Raw genomic sequence first — 18,312 nt, forward strand, 5'->3', positions numbered from 1 at the left:
ATAGTACTCCTCTGTGCTCTCTCCTGTCTGATAGTGCTCCTCTGTGCTCTCTCCTCTCTGATAGTACTCCTCTGTGCTCTCTCCTGTCTGATGGCACTCCTCTGTGCTCTCTCCTGTCTGATATCATTCCTCAGTGCTCTCTCCTGTGATAGTACTCTTCTTTGCTCTCTCCTTTTTGATAGCACTCCTCTGTGCTCTCTCTCCTGTCTGATAGGACTCCTCTGTGCTCTCTCCTGTCTGATAGCACTCCTATGTGCTCTCTCCTGTCTGATAGTACTCCTCTGTGCTCTCTCCTGTCTGATAGGACTCCTCTGTGCTCTCTCCTGTCTGATAGGACTCCTCTGTGCTCTCTCCTGTCTGATAGGACTCCTCGGTGCTCTCTCCTGTTTGATAGTACTCCTCTGTGCTCTCTCCTGTCTGATAGGACTCCTCTGTGCTCTCTCCTGTCTGATAGCACTCCTATGTGTTCTCTCCGGTCTGATAGTACTCCTCTGTGCTCTTTCCTGTCTGATAGTACTCCTCTGTGCTCTCTCCTGTCTGATAGGACTCATTGGTGCTCTCTCCTGTCTGATATGACTCCTCTGTGCTCTCTCCTGTCTGATAGGACTCCTTGGTGCTCTCTCCTGTTTGATAGTACTCCTCTGTGCTCTCTCCTGTCTGATAGGACTCCTCGGTGCTCTCTCCTGTTTGATAGTACTCCTCTGTGCTCTCTCTCCTGTCTGATAGTACTCCTCTGTGCTCTCTCCTGTGTGATAGCACTCCTATGTGCTCTCTCCTGTCTGATAGTACTCCTCTGTGCTCTCTCCTGTCTGATAGGACTTCTCTGTGCTCTCTCCTGTCTGAAAGGACTCCTCTGTGCTCTCTCCTGTCTGATAGGACTCCTCGGTGTTCTCTCCTGTCTGATAGCACTCCTCTGTGCTCTCTCCTGTCTGATAGGACTCCTCTGTGCTCTCTCCTGTCTGATAGGACTCCTCTGTGCTCTCTCCTGTCTGATAGCACTCCTATGTTCTCTCTCCTGTCTGATATTACTCCTCTGTGCTCTCTCCTGTCTGATAGGACTCCTCGGTGCTCTCTCCTGTTTGATAGCACTCCTCTGTGCTCTCTCCTGTCTGATAGCACTCCTCTGTGCTCTCTCCTGTCTGATAGCACTACTCTGTGCTCTCTCCTGTCTGATAGGACTCCTCTGTGCTCTCTCCTGTCTGATAGTACTCCTCTGTGCTCTCTCTCCTGTCTGATAGTACTCCTCTGTGCTCTCTCCTGTCTGATAGCACTCCTATGTGCTCTCTCCTGTCTGATAGTACTCCTCTGTGCTCTCTCCTGTCTGATAGGACTTCTCTGTGCTCTCTCCTGTCTGATAGGACTCCTCGGTGCTCTCTCCTGTTTGATAGTAGTCCTCTGTGCTCTCCCCTGTCTGATAGCACTCCTCTATGCTCTCTCCTGTCTGATAGGACTCCTCTGTGCTCTCTCCTGTCTGATAGGACTTCTCGGTGCTCTCTCCTGTTTGATAGTACTCCTCTGTGCTCTCTCCTTTCTGATAGAACTCCTCTGTGCTCTATCCTATCTGATAGTACTCCTCTGTGCTCTCTCCTGTCTGATAGCACTCCTCTGTGCTCTCTCCTGTCTGATAGCACTCCTCTGTGCTCTCTCCTGTCTGATAGCACTCCTCTGTGCTCTCTCCTGTCTGATAGGACTCCTCTGTGCTCTCTCCTGTCTGATAGTACTCTTCTGTGCTCTCTCTCCTGTCTGATAGTACTCCTCTGTGCTCTCTCCTGTCTGATAGCACTCCTCTCTGCTCTCTCCTGTCTGATGGCACTCCTCTGTGCTCTCTCCTTTCTGATAGCACTCCTCTATGCTCTCTCTCCTGTTTAATGCAACTGAAACGTGCAAGTTCCTTTCTAAAGAATTTTTTTTTTACTTATCAAATGCAGCAATATTTACTTACTACATGTGATTTGGTGCTTGTTCTAGGGATTTGCTTTCTGTGTATTCTTTAACCTCCTGAGCGGTATTCCCGAGCGTGACTCGGGGTTAATTTTCCCAGCCAGGATCGGTAACCCCGAGTCACGCTCGGGGTAGAATTGCAGAGTTCCTGGCTGGGCTGCACGATATATCGCAAAAGCAATGCGATATAGCGATGCGGCCCCCGGGAAAACATGCGATTATCTGCTCTGGTCGGCTTCAGTTGTGGGGGCCGGCCAGAGCAGGTAAAGAAAAATACTAAAAGTCAGTGTTTCCCTACCAGGGGGCCTCCAGCTGTTGCAAAACTACAACTCTCAGCATTCCCGAACAGCCAAAGGCTGTCCGGGCATGCTGGGAGTAGTAGTTTCACAACAGCTGGAGGCCCCCTGGTAGAAAAACACTGAGCTAAGTGTAAAAGGAAGAAGTAGTAAAATAAAAAAACCTTTTGCTCACCTAGTCCCGGTCCCTGAAGATGTCGTTCCCCTCCGTGCGGTCCGGGGTGTCCTCTCTTCACTATTCATCTTCTAGGACCTTTCACTTTTCAGCCAATCACAGGCCGCAGTGGTGTAAAGCCTGTGATTGGCTGAAGGGGAAAGGGCTTGTTCTGCAGCAAATACACTAGGTTTGAAATCTGCCCGGCAAACCCAGTGTATACTGCTGCAGGACAAGGTGAGAGATGAATGTGACAACGGGGGAATGTGACAGGGGGGGGGGGGATGTGACAGAGGGGGGATGTGACAAGGGGGGAATGTGACAGTGGGGGGGGAATGTGACAAGGGGGAATGTGACAAGGGGGGGAATGTGACTGGGGGGAATGTGACAATGGGGAATGTGACAAGGGGGGGAATGTGACTGGGGGGGGATGTGACAGGGGGGGATGTGACAGGGGGGGATGTGACAGGGGGGGGAGGGGAATGTGACATGAAGGGGGGATGTGACAAGGGGGGGATGTGACAGGGGGAGGGGAATGTAACATGAAGGGGGAGAATGTGACAAGGGGGGGAATGTGACAAGGGGGGAAGAATGTGACAAGGAGGGGGGAGAATGTGACAAGGAGGGGGGAGAATGTGACGGGGGATGTGACAAGGGAGATGGGAATGTGACGGGGGAGATGTGAAATGGGCGGAGGGAGATGTGAAATTCAGTTTAAAAATTTTTTACCGCTTTTGGTACACATTTCCAGACAGAATCATACCACCAGGGAGGTTAAGGTAACATGTCACCTAGATATTTTATTTTTTACTCTAGATACTAAAGCATGTTTTTTTTTTTATCTGTTTTTATTTCCTGATTGAAATCTATTTAATTTTTTTGAACATTATTACGAGGGCACCCATGTTGCCTGAGCTTTCTGCACAGCATTTAGAGTTATGTTTTAAAGCTCCATGGATGTAGGAACAATAGACTGGAGCTACTGGAGAATTTTCTGGGTATACTCTGTGACCTGAGCATAAATCATTGTTCAAGTAGGAAATATGTAGTGATGACAAGTGTTGAGGATTGTTTTCAACAGCCGACATAATTCTAAATGCAGCTCTAAATTATAATAAAGGGTGTAAGCCTGAATCAGTAAATTATAAGTAATACAATGTATTGATAAATATACTTGAAGTTTTATATTAATTCTATGGATAGAGAGATGGCGCTATTTTAGATTTATATGCTTGTTTGGTTTTGATGTTCCTTTATAAAAGCAGCTATTTTATTCTGCTTTACCAAACCAAGTTGTTTTGTGCAATAAAAAGTCTACCCTTGGAAAACAAAGTAAGATCATTTATCAGCTTATGTCATCCGAAGAGAATGTAAAGCCTTCATACAAAACAGATGTTTTTTTTATACAACTGATCTATGAATGGAAGCTTTTAAAAACTTTTAGAACTCTCATGTTCAATAAAACCTATTTGATTCTGATAAAGGGGTTGTCAAGGATTAGAAATAAAAAGTCTGCTTTTTACTCAGAACATGAAGAAATACGGTAATCAAAAAGTGTCTATTCCAATAGAGAGGATGATAACTTTACAGTTAAGAAGCAAGTGACCATATACATTACTTGGCCTCATTCATTATAACACAGATTGTGCAGGAAACTAATGCATTTGCAGAGGAGGAGACTGAGAAACACAGGTGATCACATGCTTCTCTATATACAGCCATCTGATGGATGGGAGGATGGAATGGGATGGGCAATTTAGAGGTTGGGATTTTGCCAACATGCATAATAAGGCATGGCTGCTCTAAAGTACATGATGAAGTGGCATGATAACATAATTAATATGCTTTCAAATTAAACAGAAAGAGAGTGACCGACCCCATTAAAGGGTAGCTCTCATTAAAACAAATTTTTGCTATTGCACTCCTTATGGTAAATAAAAAATATTTCTAATATACTTTGTTTAAAAAAAATGAAGTTTTCTATGTTTTATTTGCACTTAAAAAAGCTCAAGAGCACATTTTCCCCCATCTCATACACAGACTTTGGACCGAAGTCCAAACACAGAAAGTGCAGCCTGGAGTGCTGAGGGTCCAGCCTCATCTAATCATAGCTCCTCTCACACTTAACTGCCATATGCTGTTGGTTGGACCCCTCAGCACTCCAGGCTGCACTTTCTGTGTTTGGGCTTCGGTCCAAAGTCTGTGTATGAGATGTTGAAAATGTGCTCTTGAGCTTTTTTAAGCACAAATAAAACATAGAAAACTTCTTTTTTTTTTTTTAAAAACATAGTATATTAGAAATATTTTTTATTTACCATAAGGAGTGCAATAGCAAAAATTAGTTTTAATGAGAGTGACCATTTAAAGGGTATTTTATGGGTATTCCAAGTTAAATCACTTTAAGTGTCAGATTGTGGGGAGTGACGCTCTGTTAAAAACACATGCTTGGGTCCTTGTTCTCCAGGTCATGAGTGGTTCCAGTGGTCCCTGCACAATGAATAGCGTATAATTGATTTAACTTGGAATACTCCCTTAGGTTTTAACAGTCTGATTTTAAATCAATTATTGGCAACTAGTGAACCTGATGTACAAAGATATCAGGAACATTTCCCAGCTCTGTCTGCAGTTTCCCTACAGAAGCTGATGGACTTCATCCTTTCCTTTAATCCATTAAAAGGAAGTTACAATAAGTAAGAACGTGGTGGCAGGGCTCAAAGCATGTTGACGAGAGAGCTCAATAGAAGCATGCTCCAAGAGTTATTGTTTTAACTTACTCTTAATGGATTAAATAAAAAGTTTACTTTATATTCATATATACTATAAGTGCTGGATGAATCACTGTTTTCTCTGCATAACCTATACCAGCCAATGTGGATTCATTCAGCAGGAGGGGAGCAATGTGAATATGTTCCCTTCACTCTCTACAGGAGTATCACTACTATGTATGCACTGTGCAGGTACTACTACTCCATCTCATTTACTTGTATCCTAATACATAAATTTAAATATACTTGAATTTGTTTAAAGGAGTACACCAGCGCTACATAACTTATCTCCTATCCAAAGGATAGGGGATAAGTTATAGATCACGGGGGTTCGAGTGCTGGGACCCCCCGGGATCTCCTGGACAGGGAAGTGGCAGTATGCTGGAAGTGCAGTTTCGTCCCCAGCAGAAAGCCACGGCAGACACGCCCCCTCCATGTATCTCCATGGGGTACGTGGAAGGGACGTGTCGTCCGCCGCGTCATGCGGGGACGGAACGCCCTCTTTACAGCATACTGCCGCGGCCCCATCCAAGAGACCCCCCGCGATCCTTTGGATAGGGGATAAGTTATTTTGCATTACAGATGTCCTTTAGGTGTATTTTACCCACAGATTTACATGAAATGAAATATTATTTGTTATATTTTGCCTGCTACAAGAAACACCAATGTTGTTAAACATATTAATCATCATTTTCATGCTACAGATCTACATTAGGTCCTGTTCACACTTCAAAGAGTATCCAGTCTGCATGCAATTTTCATGCAAAAGAAGTAAGATATGACACATGCAAATGTAATTTTATTGCAAACATAAGATAGTGCTGTAAGTGATGCTTCGTGCCATACTACACTACACTACACTATACACCGGAATGTGATGTTATTTAAAAAAACAAAACGAAAAAAAAACACTTTTATTTAATATCATCTTACTGTATTATATGCTTTTCATATATAAGGTAGAACATGCAAAAGACATAAATGCTTCATATCTGATGGCATTTATCCATAAAAACCACAACAGGGTGAAACAAATACAGCAACCAACAATACTAAGCGACTTATGATATCAGTCATTCATAGCTGGGCTCGCCCTTTAAAATCGTAGGTGGGGGAATTTAGATGGTTATTTGTACGCAATTTCATCATCCAGATTTCACAGTTTTATTTTTAATAACTAAGAACTCATCTAAAGTAGATTAGGTAACATAATTGTGCCAATATGTTCTTTAGATACGTTATGATTATTATCACTGACAGGTATTGATGTAATAGGGCCTATGTAGAGTAGCAGGAAATATGTAGGGTAACCACAATTGTGTGTGGATTGATGCTGCTCAGTGAACTCAAATACATAACACAAATAATACATATAACTCAATATATACAACTCAAATAATATGTAGGTTTGAGAGGAATAATTACAAAACGTTCACTACAATGTTCATGTATTATGTTGACAGGTAACTGATTCACAGGTGAATGTCTAGCGGCTGTTTAACAAATCTGCCAGAAGACTACAGGACTATGTCTGAGGTATAGAAAACACAGGCTATCATAAAATAGCGATAAAAACTATAGGGGGGAACTATCATACCTCAGTTACTTTACTGTCTGCACCTTAGTAAAAGGGGTACTCCAGTAGAAAACTTTTTTTTTTTTAAATCAACTGGTGCCAGAAAGTTAAAAAGATTTGTAAATTACTTCTACTAAAAAATCTTAATCCTTCCAGTACTTTTTAGGGGCTGTATACTACAGAGGAAATGCTTTTCTTTTTGGATTTCTCTTCTTTCATGACCACAGTGCTCTCTGCTGAGCTCTGCTGTCCATTTTGGGAACTGTCCAGAGCAGGAGAAAATCCCCATAGCAAACATATGCTGCTCTGGACAGTTCCTAAAATGGACAACAGAGGTCAGCAGAGAGCACTGTGGTTGTGACAGAATAGAAATCCAAAAAGAAAAGCATTTCCTCTGTAGTATACAGCCCCTAAAAAGCACTGGAAGGATTAAGATTTTTTTAATAGAATTCATTTACAAATCTGCTTAACTTTCTGGCACCAGTTGATTAAAAAAAAAAAAAAAAGTTTTCCACAGGAGTACCCCTTAAATCTGGCAAGATGGCTGGGGAATGACATCAAATACGTTTGTGGTATATGTCCAATGTGTGTGTGGTACAGATGTGAATGCACTCTTGCATCCCAGCAGTCAAGGTCCCCCCCTTGTGATTAGACACTTATCCCCTATCCTGTTAATAGGGGATAGCTTTTCCTAAATCGACGTACCCCTTTAAAGGGGTTATCTAGGAAAAAACTTTTTTTTATATATATCAACTGGCTCCAGAAAGTTAAACAGATTTGTAAATTACTTCTATTAAAATGTTTTAATTCTTTCAGTACTTATGAGCTTCTGCAGTTAAGGTTGTTCTTTTCTGTCTAAGTGCTCTCTGTTGACACGTGTCTCGGGAACCGCCCAGTTTAGAAGAGGTTTGCTATGGGGATTTGCTTCTAAACTGGGCGGTTCCCGAGACACGAGTCATCAGAGAGCACTTAGACAGAAAAGAAGAACCCTAACTTCAGAAGCTCATAAGTACTGAAAGGATTAAGATTTTTTAATAGAAGTAATTTACAAATCTGTTTAACTTTCTGGAGCCAGTTGATATATATATATATATATATATATATATATATATATATATATATATATAAAAGTTTTTTCTTGGATAACCCCTTTAATCCTAGAATAGTGATAGAACCATTATTTTGAAATAAATGTAAATGCAAAAAAATATAATTTGGGTCTGGATGTAACTATAAACAATATTTTTCAGTAAAAAAAAGTAGAAGTTATTAACACAAATCTCTATTGTAGGAGTAGTGTAATGCTTTGAATGTTATGTGATTTTTTGGGTTTCATATGTCTATTATATTGTGTAATAACCAGAGGCCATAGAATGTGACAGACATGCAAAGATTGGAAAAACGGGGAATGTGAAACAGCAATTAAATATACAAAATACAGTCTATATTCAATTAAACAGTCCATAAAGGTGTCCTATATTGTTGGCAGTGTACATAATGTGAGACTATAGTACTTAAAGGACTTCATCACAATACAGGAATTGTAACTCCTGCTCTCCCAAAATAACATTTACACTCACCTGGGCCCTGTGTTCTCCAACAGCAAATTGTACCACAGCAATGCCAGGACTATGGCTATTCTCAATCCTCTCGACTGTGCTGGAGTCTATTTTCAAGTCGTTGCTAATATCAGCGCTCTGTATGAAGTCTTCAGTTTTCAAATCCTCTACCTTTTTTAGTTCACCATTGGCTAGCTGAATGATTGACCCTTTTGCAAAATAAGGGGGCAGTGTAGGTGCAGCTGCCATAGGAGAGGCAACAGACTGTACAACCGGGAGGTGGAATTGAGCCGGAACCAAAGCGGTCTGGTAGGCTGTTTGAGTTGCTAGTGATTCAGCACTGTAGTTATCGCTTTTAGGAATGGGCGTAGTGACAAATGTATGAGGCACTGCTGCAAATTGGGGAGATGAAGTGACAATAGCAGGTGCTACCCCCACCGCAGATGATTCAATGTCCGGATTGCCAACTGGTATGAGCAAAGGCTGAGTCCCCGGAATCACCAAGTGCTGTGGCAAATTTCCAGGATAGCCAATGGTTTGCTGCTGACTGCTGAGATAGCCAATAACTGGCTGTTGTGTACCCGCATAAAAGGCTGCAGCAGGCAGCCCAACAGAAAGTTGCTCTGCTGCACTGTGAGTTGTCTGGATGACTGTATGAGGAGATAAAGTGGCCACTGTTTTTACGCCTTCTGCGCATAAAGTCTGTTGTGGGGATAAAGCATAGGACCGGTGGGCTGGTTTTCCTAAGTGTAAGCTTCCCTTGCTATGAGCTGTTGATGGTGAGGTTTCTCTCTTAATGGTTTGTTGAACATCAATGTCTGTGGTAGCTGTGTTGCTGTTGGGCACTACCATGACAGAGGTCCGAACACCTGAGGGATCCCGAGCACTGAATTCAGTACTAGGGTGCACCACTACATGCCTTGTCTCATAATGCTGGGAAGCTGGTTTATTATTGCCTGCTTTCAATAGCTGTGCATCTGTGGCGGAAGGAACTACAAATCTCCTAACTTTCTCTATTTCACCATTTAATAATTCCTTGGCTTGTGACCTGAAACTTTCTTCTTTCTTTGTAGGGTCCCTAGCAATAAAATGAGCTCCTGAATCTGAGTACTGCACAACCACCTGGGGGGAAGTGCCCAGGGTAAGTGTATGTGGAATCACTGGGTGGGTATGTAAATGTACTGGGATATTTGGTGGTGATAGAGTTCTGATTCCACTCTGGGATGAGCTGGAAATATGAACATATTGACTTGACTGGGTAGGTGGTGATCCTGCGGCAATCAGTCCAGGAGTCCGATCTATATGGGATTCAATCTTATGGCCCTGCTGGCTTAAGCTGCTTACATTTGCCAACATATTGGAATATGCTTCCATCTGGCTGCGTTGTGATGGAGTGGTGACTCCTGTTGCTGTTGAGGACACAACACTTGCTGCGGAATTCGATGTAGGTGAAATTAGCTGCGAATTGATGAATCCTGCATATGATGGTCCACTGTACGGCGGTCCAATAAACTGGAACGTTTGGGGCACATTAGTATATTGCACGGGAGATACAGATGCCCCTGATTGAGACTGCGCAGTTTGATAAATGGCAGGAACTGTTGTTGCTGTTGGTATTGACCTTGATGCACTGGGGGGAGAATAGTCTATACCAGTTGAATGTGTTTTATGTAAACCTACCCCCTGCTGTAAACCAGCTTCTACTAAAGTTCCTGCAGGCCCATGATAACGCCCACCATGGCTGCTTACTGTGGTAGAGAGCCATGATAAACTATCTGTACGGTGGTTTTCACTAGTCAGTCCGACTGTCTTTTCTTCAGACGGTCGACTGGTGGCGGGTAATTCACGTTTCTTTGGTGGCAGGCTTTCATTGCTCCTTTCTTGATTAGATTTCATGTTTTGCTTTCTGCCACCCCCGCCAACCACCACTGCCTGCTCACTGTCTGACCGATGCTGATTTCAGTCTGGTGAAAGGAAAATCACATTTAATTCCTGAAGGAAACCCAACAACTTCATGGGGAATCATCTCCCTGGGAGCTCAATGTTCCAACGACTGATGTGGAATCTAGAAAAAAAAAAAATGAAAATAATACAGGGGTTTATTACAAAATCAGACAAAAGGGTATTTAACATAGTAATAGAACAAAGTTTCTCCCCTTGGGGATTCTCTTCCACAGCTCTCCCCTCTGCTCCTTTATTCACACCAGCATTGTATTGAAGATCTGCCTTGTGCAGTAAAATCTTTTGCAATGACTCTGCCTGAACGCCAAGACACGGGTTTACTGCACATGCACGAGATTTCACTGAGCAATGAGTGATTTCACAGCACAGGGGTGGATGTTCAATACAAAGGAGCAGGGGGTTTGTTGTGGGAGGGATTAGAAGGGATGTGAAGTCCCTTACAAAGAGCTCTAAAACAGGTCATTTTCATATTGAATTTCTGGGGAACGCACAAACTAAAGAAAGGGTATCATTATGTACAATATAATGTCCCCTATTAGGCACTACTAGCGCTTCATTAGTAATGAGGTTCATATAAGTTTCCCTTTAATGTACACATAATAAATGTAGAAAACAAGTAACATACTGTAAAATTAGAGCCAGGCTATTTTAATAAAAGTTAGTAAAAGATATGAGACTCGAAAAATACAAGGCGATTCGAAGACCTTTTGGCTAAGATCAAGTGTAGTACCTTTCCTGTTAGTTGGCGGTGTGGAAGACCACCAAGGCAAGATGGGGAACCACACAGTAGGACGGGTGTACCCGGGATGGCTGTATAGCACAGCAGTCATCCCTGATGAGACCTGTTCCCTGCTGGATCTGGCCTTAAGGTCCGGGTAGAGTGAAGGCCGAGGTGCGCAAGTGCCCTGGGAGTGGTGACCCAAGGGTGCCGGAATTCACTTGGGATTGACAACCCCACTTGAATGAAAGCACATAGCACGCACTTTTTCTCTCACTCTTCTGGGCACTCACCCTTAGTATCCCGGCCTTCTGGCTAGGATCGGGGAATTTTTATAGATCGGGTCTGATGTCCGGGCAGTATTACACACTGCGCACATCCACTTATTTATTTATTTTTGTCACTGTGTCCACTTTTTGTGTTCGTTTGTTCACTAGGATTTGGTAGGGTGTGGTAGCCCTTCTGGGTGTCCCTCCTGCCAGTCTAGGGGAGGTGTGTGTGGCCATTAGGTTCCCTCACCTCCCTGCTATACCCAGTGGCATCCTGTTTCGGCAGGATGCCAAACCGGTTTTACTGGTTCCCTGGTGACAACCTGGTTAATGCCTAGTTGTTTGCCGGGAACACTTTTGGTCCCTGAGTAGCTTCGGCGAAAGGCGACATCGTACCTGGAACCTTGCAGGTGCCTTTCGGCCCGGAGGCGAAGGGTTTGGTTTGTTGGGGGGCCTCTCTCCTTTTGGAGAAGGGCTTGCGATAGACCGCATCCTCGTGCACGTTTTTTTTGTGTGAACACTTGCACTTTTTACTTGCACTTGGGTGATTTGAGAGCACGTACCTCGGCTTTCAATAAAAACAAGGCGATTCAAAGACAAATCGGTTTTATTAAAGTAAATGGACACTGGCACATTACGGTTTTTCAGTTTACTGAAAAGTCTGCTAGGAACTAAAATCATTTTTAAATATATACACACACACACACAAACACACACACATGCATATTTATATTCAAAGTAATTACTGAAGTTCTTAGTATCTTAGTAACCCTTTTATGTAATATTGTTACTGTCTATTGCTGTCGTCTAGACACCTTACTCCACAAAGTATTGAAAATGATTATCAAAAATAGCAATAACCTGCGAAGAATAAGAATATGGTCCCTTGTTAGTCTTTAATATAGGCCATGTTCAATGAGTTTAAGGAACTTTGTACAGGGCTCAATCACTATGGAGGTAGGGCCTCATGAATGATCTTTTCTCTTATTCATGAGACCTTTTACTTTCATCATTGTTGCCCGCACATCTGTTATTTACAAGGAAGAATGAAAAAGCCTATTCTCGTTTGATGCACGATCACTGGTCCCTTATTTTTTGTGTCAGGAACGTTTCTATGAAGAGTTATTTGGCTGACCATTGGCCTGTGTAAAAAGCCGTTAAATTTTTCCCGCTTTTGTTGGAAAGTCTTTCATCTGATCTTTTTTCACCCAAAAAGATAATTTGCATTGTCACATACCTTAGATCCCATACAATGGGACAAATCTGTGTCGGCTATCTAACACGGTTTTTGCATGTTTTTACGCAGAGATTCTGAAACAAAGCTGACACGGTATATGCCACTTTTTCTGTGATGTGGATTTTAAATATGGTTTGGATACCCGTTAAAAAAAAGACAAAACTATTTGTGATGTACACTTACATATCTGATTAAGGCCTCACACCAGCTTTTTTTTTCCAGCTTTGTGTGGACTGAAAAAAAAAAAAATAAACCCTAAGGACATCTATTGATACAATTTTCTGCAGGTTTGACAATGACAGAACGTCTAAAAAAAATTCTTAGCTAGAACCTGCTGCATTTCGGCAAAAAATGCCACTTAATATCTGGCCACAGAATTGTTAACAAAATATGCTGTGAAAAACACCAGCCAAAATGTGTCAAAACACAGAATGTGAATATGGCCTAAAGTGATTTTAGCCTGTACTCCAATAATTCATATCAGCACTGCATCAATTTCTAAGGACTGAAGTGAATGATTAATAATAAACCACTTACTGCAGATATTGTATAATTTATGTGAATTATGAAGAAGGTATAGATGGGTTGGATATAAATGTGAAAAAAAATGACTTCATTAGAGCGGTAATGCCCAAGTCAGCCATTTTTTTCTAATATTATGATCTTATGTCTAATTCTATATTTAAATCATATGTGGAATTGCAGTGACATTACCAGCACAGCTGAAGAATATCAGTCTCATGATCCTACTTATGACTTTATTATACATTTGACTTTTAAGCAAAGAAACAGATGGCATTTGCCAAAATCCATGTACCGTATTTATCGGCGTATAACACGCACTTTTTAGGCTAAAATTTTTAGCCTAAAGTCTATGTGCGTGTTATACGCCGATACACCCCCAGGAAAGGCAGGGGGAGAGAGGCCGTCGTTGCCCGCTTCTCTCCCCCTGCCTTCCCTGGGGTCTAGAGCCCTGCTGCCGGCCCTTCTCTCCCCCTGGCTATCGGCGCCGCTGCCCGTTCTGTCCCCCTGACTATCGGTCAGGGAGAGAAGGGGCAGCGGCACCCATTGCCGGCGCCGCTGCCCCGTTGCCTCCCCCCATCCCCGGTGGCATAATTAACCCAGGAAAGGCAGGGGGAGAGAAACGGGCAGCGATGGCCTCTCTCCCCCTGCCTTTCCTGGGGGTATATCGGGGTATACACGCGCACACACGCACCCTCATTTTACCATGGATATTTGGGTAAAAAATTTTTTTTACCCAAATATCCTTGGTAAAATGATGGTGCGTGTTATAGGCCGGTGCGTGGTATACCCCGATAAATACGGTATATACTTTGTACAGTTCTTATTTAATAATATTTTACTTTAGGTCTCATGCACATGAACATATTATGCCTTAAAGGGGTACTCCGGTGGAAAAACTACTTTTTTTCTTTTTTAAATCAACTGGTGGCAGAAAGTTAAACATATTTGTAAATTACTTCTATTAAAAAATCTTAATCCTTCCTGTATTTATTTGCTGCTGAATACTACAGAGGAAATTCTTTTCTTTTTGGAATGCTCTCTGATGACATCACGAACACACTGCTCTCTGCTGACGTTATAATAATAATAATAAGTCGCTATTTTTTGTTGTCCTTAGTGGGATTTGAACCCAAGGCCCCAGCACTGCAAGGCAGCAGTACTAACCACTGAGCCACCATGCTGCCCTTAGCATACATCTGCTATGCAGGGTTGCTAAAATGGAAAGAGATGTCAGCAGAGAGCACTGTGGTCGTGATGTCTTCAGTGTTCCAAAAAGAAAGGCATTTCCTCTGTAGCATTCAGCAGCTAATAAGTACTGGAAGGATTAAGATTTTTTTAACAGAAGTAATTTCCAAATATGTTTAACTTTCCAGCACCAGTTGATTTTAAAAAGAAAAAAAATAGTTTTTCCACCCGAGTACCCCTTTAATGCAGCTTTCCAGTTCTATTTTGCTGACTTATTTTGGGGTGCTACTGTACCTTATTGTGAATACAATTTCAGATAAAGGGACTCTTAGACTCGCTATGAATCTGCTAAAAATACTTCTTTAATATGGAGGACGGAGTTTATCTGAAACTTAAAGGGGTACTCCGCTGCTCAGTGTTTGGAACAAACTGTTCTGAACGCTGGAGCTGGTGCCGGGAGCTCGTGACTTCATAATCCCGTCCCCTCATGATGTCACACCGAACCCCCTCAATGCAAGTCTATGGGAGGGGGCATGACAGCCGTCACGTCCCCTCCCATAGAATTGCATAGAGGGGGCGGGGTGCAACATCATGAGGGGCAGGGCTATGACGTCACAAGCTCCCGGCGCCAGCTCCTGCATTTGGAACAGTTTGTTCCGAATGCTGAGCAGCAGAGTACCCCTTCAACCCCTTAACGACCATGGACGTACATGTACGTCCTGGTTTGGCGGGACTTCCCACACCAGGACGTACATTTACGTCCTGTGTATGACCGCGAGCATCGGAACGGTGCTCGTGTCATACACGGCAGGTTCCGGCTGCTAGCAGCAGCCGGGGACCCGCCCATAATGGCCAACATCCGCAATCGCGCGGATATCCGCCATTAACCCCTCCGATGCCGTGATCAATACAGATCATGGCAACTGCGGCATTGCGGTACTTTGAATGGATGATCGGATCGCCCGCAGCACTGCCGCAGCGAACTGATCATCTAGCATGGCGGCCAGAGGTCCCCTCACCTGGCTCCGGCCGTCTCCATGGGTCTTCTGCTCTGGTCCGAGATTGAGCAGACCAGAGTAGAAGATGACCGATAATACTGAGCAGTGCTGTGTCCTATACATAGCACTGCACAGTATTAGCAATCAAAGGATTGCTATAGATAGTCCCCTATGGGGAGATAAAAAGTGTAAAAAAAAAGTTGTAAAATGTAAAAATAAAAAGTAAAAAAAAGTGAAAAATCCCCTCCCCCCCAATAAAAATTTAAATTGTCCGTTTTTCCCATTTTACCCCCAAAAAGCGTTTTTTTTAAATAAACATATTTGGTATCGTCGCATGCGTAAATGTCCAAACTATCAAAATATAATGTTAATGATCCTGTTTGGTGAATGGCGTAAGCGTAAAAAAATAATTTAATATTTTTTTTTTTTAAAAGGCTGCTTTTTGGTCACATTTTATAAAAAAAAAATAATAAAAAATTATCTAAAAGTTTTATATATGCAAATGTGGTATCTTAAAAAAGTACAGATGACGGCGCAAAAAATGAGCCCTCATACCGCCCTGTATACGGAAAAATTAAAAAGTTATAGGTGGTCAAAATAGGGCGATTTTAGATTACTGATTTTGTACAAAAAGTTTTTGATTTATTTTAAGTGGTACAAATATATAAAAGTGTCTAGCCATGGGTATCATTTTAATCGTATTGACCCACAGAATAAAGAACACATATCATTTTTATTGTATATTGTACAGTGTGGAAACGAACCCCTCCAAAAGGTGCTAAATTATTATTTTTTTGGGTTCGCCGTACATTTTATGGTAAAATGAGAGGTTTCATTACAAAGTACAAAAATAAAATTGGCCTGGTCCTTAAGGTGAAAATGGGCTTGGTCCTTAAGGGGTTAAAGTGTACCTTCATGGGTCAACACTTGCCGATTCTTCAGATCGGATGTAGAGCAACGCAGTCCATGCTGAGCAGTACAGTTGCTGAGGCAGCCATAGGATGCCCAGTGAGTTCCGTGCATGAGCCCCTTTCTTATTAATATGACTTAAAATTGTGAGAACGGTATTATTCTGCATGATCTATAGGTGTTTTCTTTCATTGTTATCCTGCCTTTGATGATAGTAAGATCACTGATAAGAACTGATGTGTACAGAATAGAAAGTATCAGATTTATTTTTTATTGATAGTGCCAAAGTAATAATTTTTACACTAAATAAACACCAAAAAATGATTGTAAAAATACATAAAATCTAAAAAAAAAAAAAATTTTATGAAATAATAGGTCATTTTCTGATGACTCATTCTCTTTAAACATATAAAATCTACAGAGGTGTAGAAAATAAAAACAGATAACACTATGTAGTTGAAAGTGCTGACTTTTATAAGGATTGTGTAGGTGGGTGTTGAAACAAGTGTGAAAACAACTGTGAGGGGAAGACTGTGCTGAACAAAGGATAACTGTTAAAGAACTTGTGATAATTTCTCTCTCTCTCGGTGCTGGGAACATCTGCCTCATAGCACAGAAGATTAGAAAATTACAGTCATGCATATTTTGTTTTTAGCATATAAGTATCTAATGTACTGTAACATTGGCTTTGTCAGCTGTGGTAGGCAGAGATAGTTCACGAGGAAGAATGCAGCAAGACCTACCCATCTGTTAACACTGAGCTTATTTTATTAATTGGTACCACTATTATTGAACTACAACTCAAATAGGGCCTGATTCACAGATATTGGGTCACTTTCTACTTGGCTTTTCTTTTACAAAAATTGGGCTTGAAAGAGAGAAGACCAAAGAGGGATTTACTTAAAACTGGTATGTCACATCTGTACTACAATTTAATTTCATTGTTGGTGTAAAATATAGTAAATGTGTTGGGCCATGCCCCCGCCACAAAGCCCTGCCAACTTTTTTTATTTAATTTAAAAAAGATGCAATAATTGCAAAATATGGTTTCATTTTCATACACCAGAAAACTGCTATATACTTTACTAAATTCAAGTATCTTTTTATGCATCTCCTTTTAGAATTTACTTTGATTTTCAGCTAAACTAAATACAATAAAAAAGAAAAAAAAAACTGTATCAAAACTGGCTTGTGTTGTAGGGGGTATAGGTAGTCAAACTAGACTAGGTCCTGTTCATTTATGACTTGTGGACTCCACGGTTTACAGCAAAAAGGGCCAATAAAGGGTTGACTGTAAGGGAATGTGGGCACTGAGCAATTTAAAGGAAAAATGTCCCCCTGATTACCCAGTGCTGCGCACTGTCCGTAGAGCGCATGCACTGTCAGTTTGCATACAGCTCTCACGTGACTGCTTTCAGCAGTCAGAGAACTCACGTCATCAGGACAAGAGCTGTATGTAATCTGTCAGCGCATGCTCTCTTCCGATAGAGTGCAGTGCTCACGTGATATGCGACGTACGTGAATAGGATGTGGAGTCACAGAATATGAATATGCTAATTAAGGGGACGGCTGATTAAGGATTAAGCCATTGGGGCCCCGCCTCCTGCGGGCAATTACCTGAATTCAGAAGTGGAACTTCGCAAGCCAATATCTCCGGAACCACGACACCGATTATAGTATGTGACCCCTCATTGAACTGTAATGTCCCAGTACAGGACATGGTCCTGTACTACCCTTAGGCCCTGTCAGGTTGAGACCCTCAGTGACCTGGGGGCTCCCTTGCACGGTCTCCCCATGTTGTTTCCAGAATGTTGTGTATACTGCTTTAATGAATAGACAGGATCCTAATGTATAGATAGAGTAGAGCATCTGTGAGAGGTTGTCTCAAGGACCTGTAAGTGTGTCACATGCTTTGTTATGCGGTCACATGATTTTTTGTCACATGTTCTCCCAGAGAGCACCAGCTTAACCTATGACCCACAGCTTGACCAATGGGCTTTAGCCCAGCCCCCCACTATATAAAGGGGCTGCCATTACAATTCGCTCTCTTCTCTTACCACCTGCTACTGAGCATAGCAGACACCAGAGATCTCAGTGATAGTGATCAGCTACCTGGAAGGCCACAAAGCTACAGTCATTCCAGTAAGTCAAAAGTCTATGTCTGCTGTCACTACAAGTAGTCAAGTCCTGTATATAGTCAAGCCTCAAGACAATTTTC

General features: G+C 42.1%; 1 protein-coding gene across 9 annotated transcripts in view; it reads right to left on the reverse strand.

Moving 5' to 3' along the window:
* Positions 1–18,312, reverse strand: part of ATXN1 (ataxin 1) — a 299,798-nt gene that overhangs the window by 14,527 nt on the left and 266,959 nt on the right. For all 9 annotated transcript variants that reach the window (XM_056521224.1, XM_056521225.1, XM_056521218.1 and 6 more), the window contains one exon: positions 8,313–10,356. In XM_056521224.1, coding sequence (XP_056377199.1) covers positions 8,313–10,187 — 1,875 coding nt within the window. In that variant the 5' untranslated portion in view covers positions 10,188–10,356. The remainder of the gene's footprint in view (positions 1–8,312; positions 10,357–18,312) is intronic.

This window comes from Hyla sarda, chromosome 5 (genome assembly GCF_029499605.1).
Source record: "Hyla sarda isolate aHylSar1 chromosome 5, aHylSar1.hap1, whole genome shotgun sequence".
Lineage (NCBI taxonomy): Eukaryota > Metazoa > Chordata > Amphibia > Anura > Hylidae > Hyla > Hyla sarda.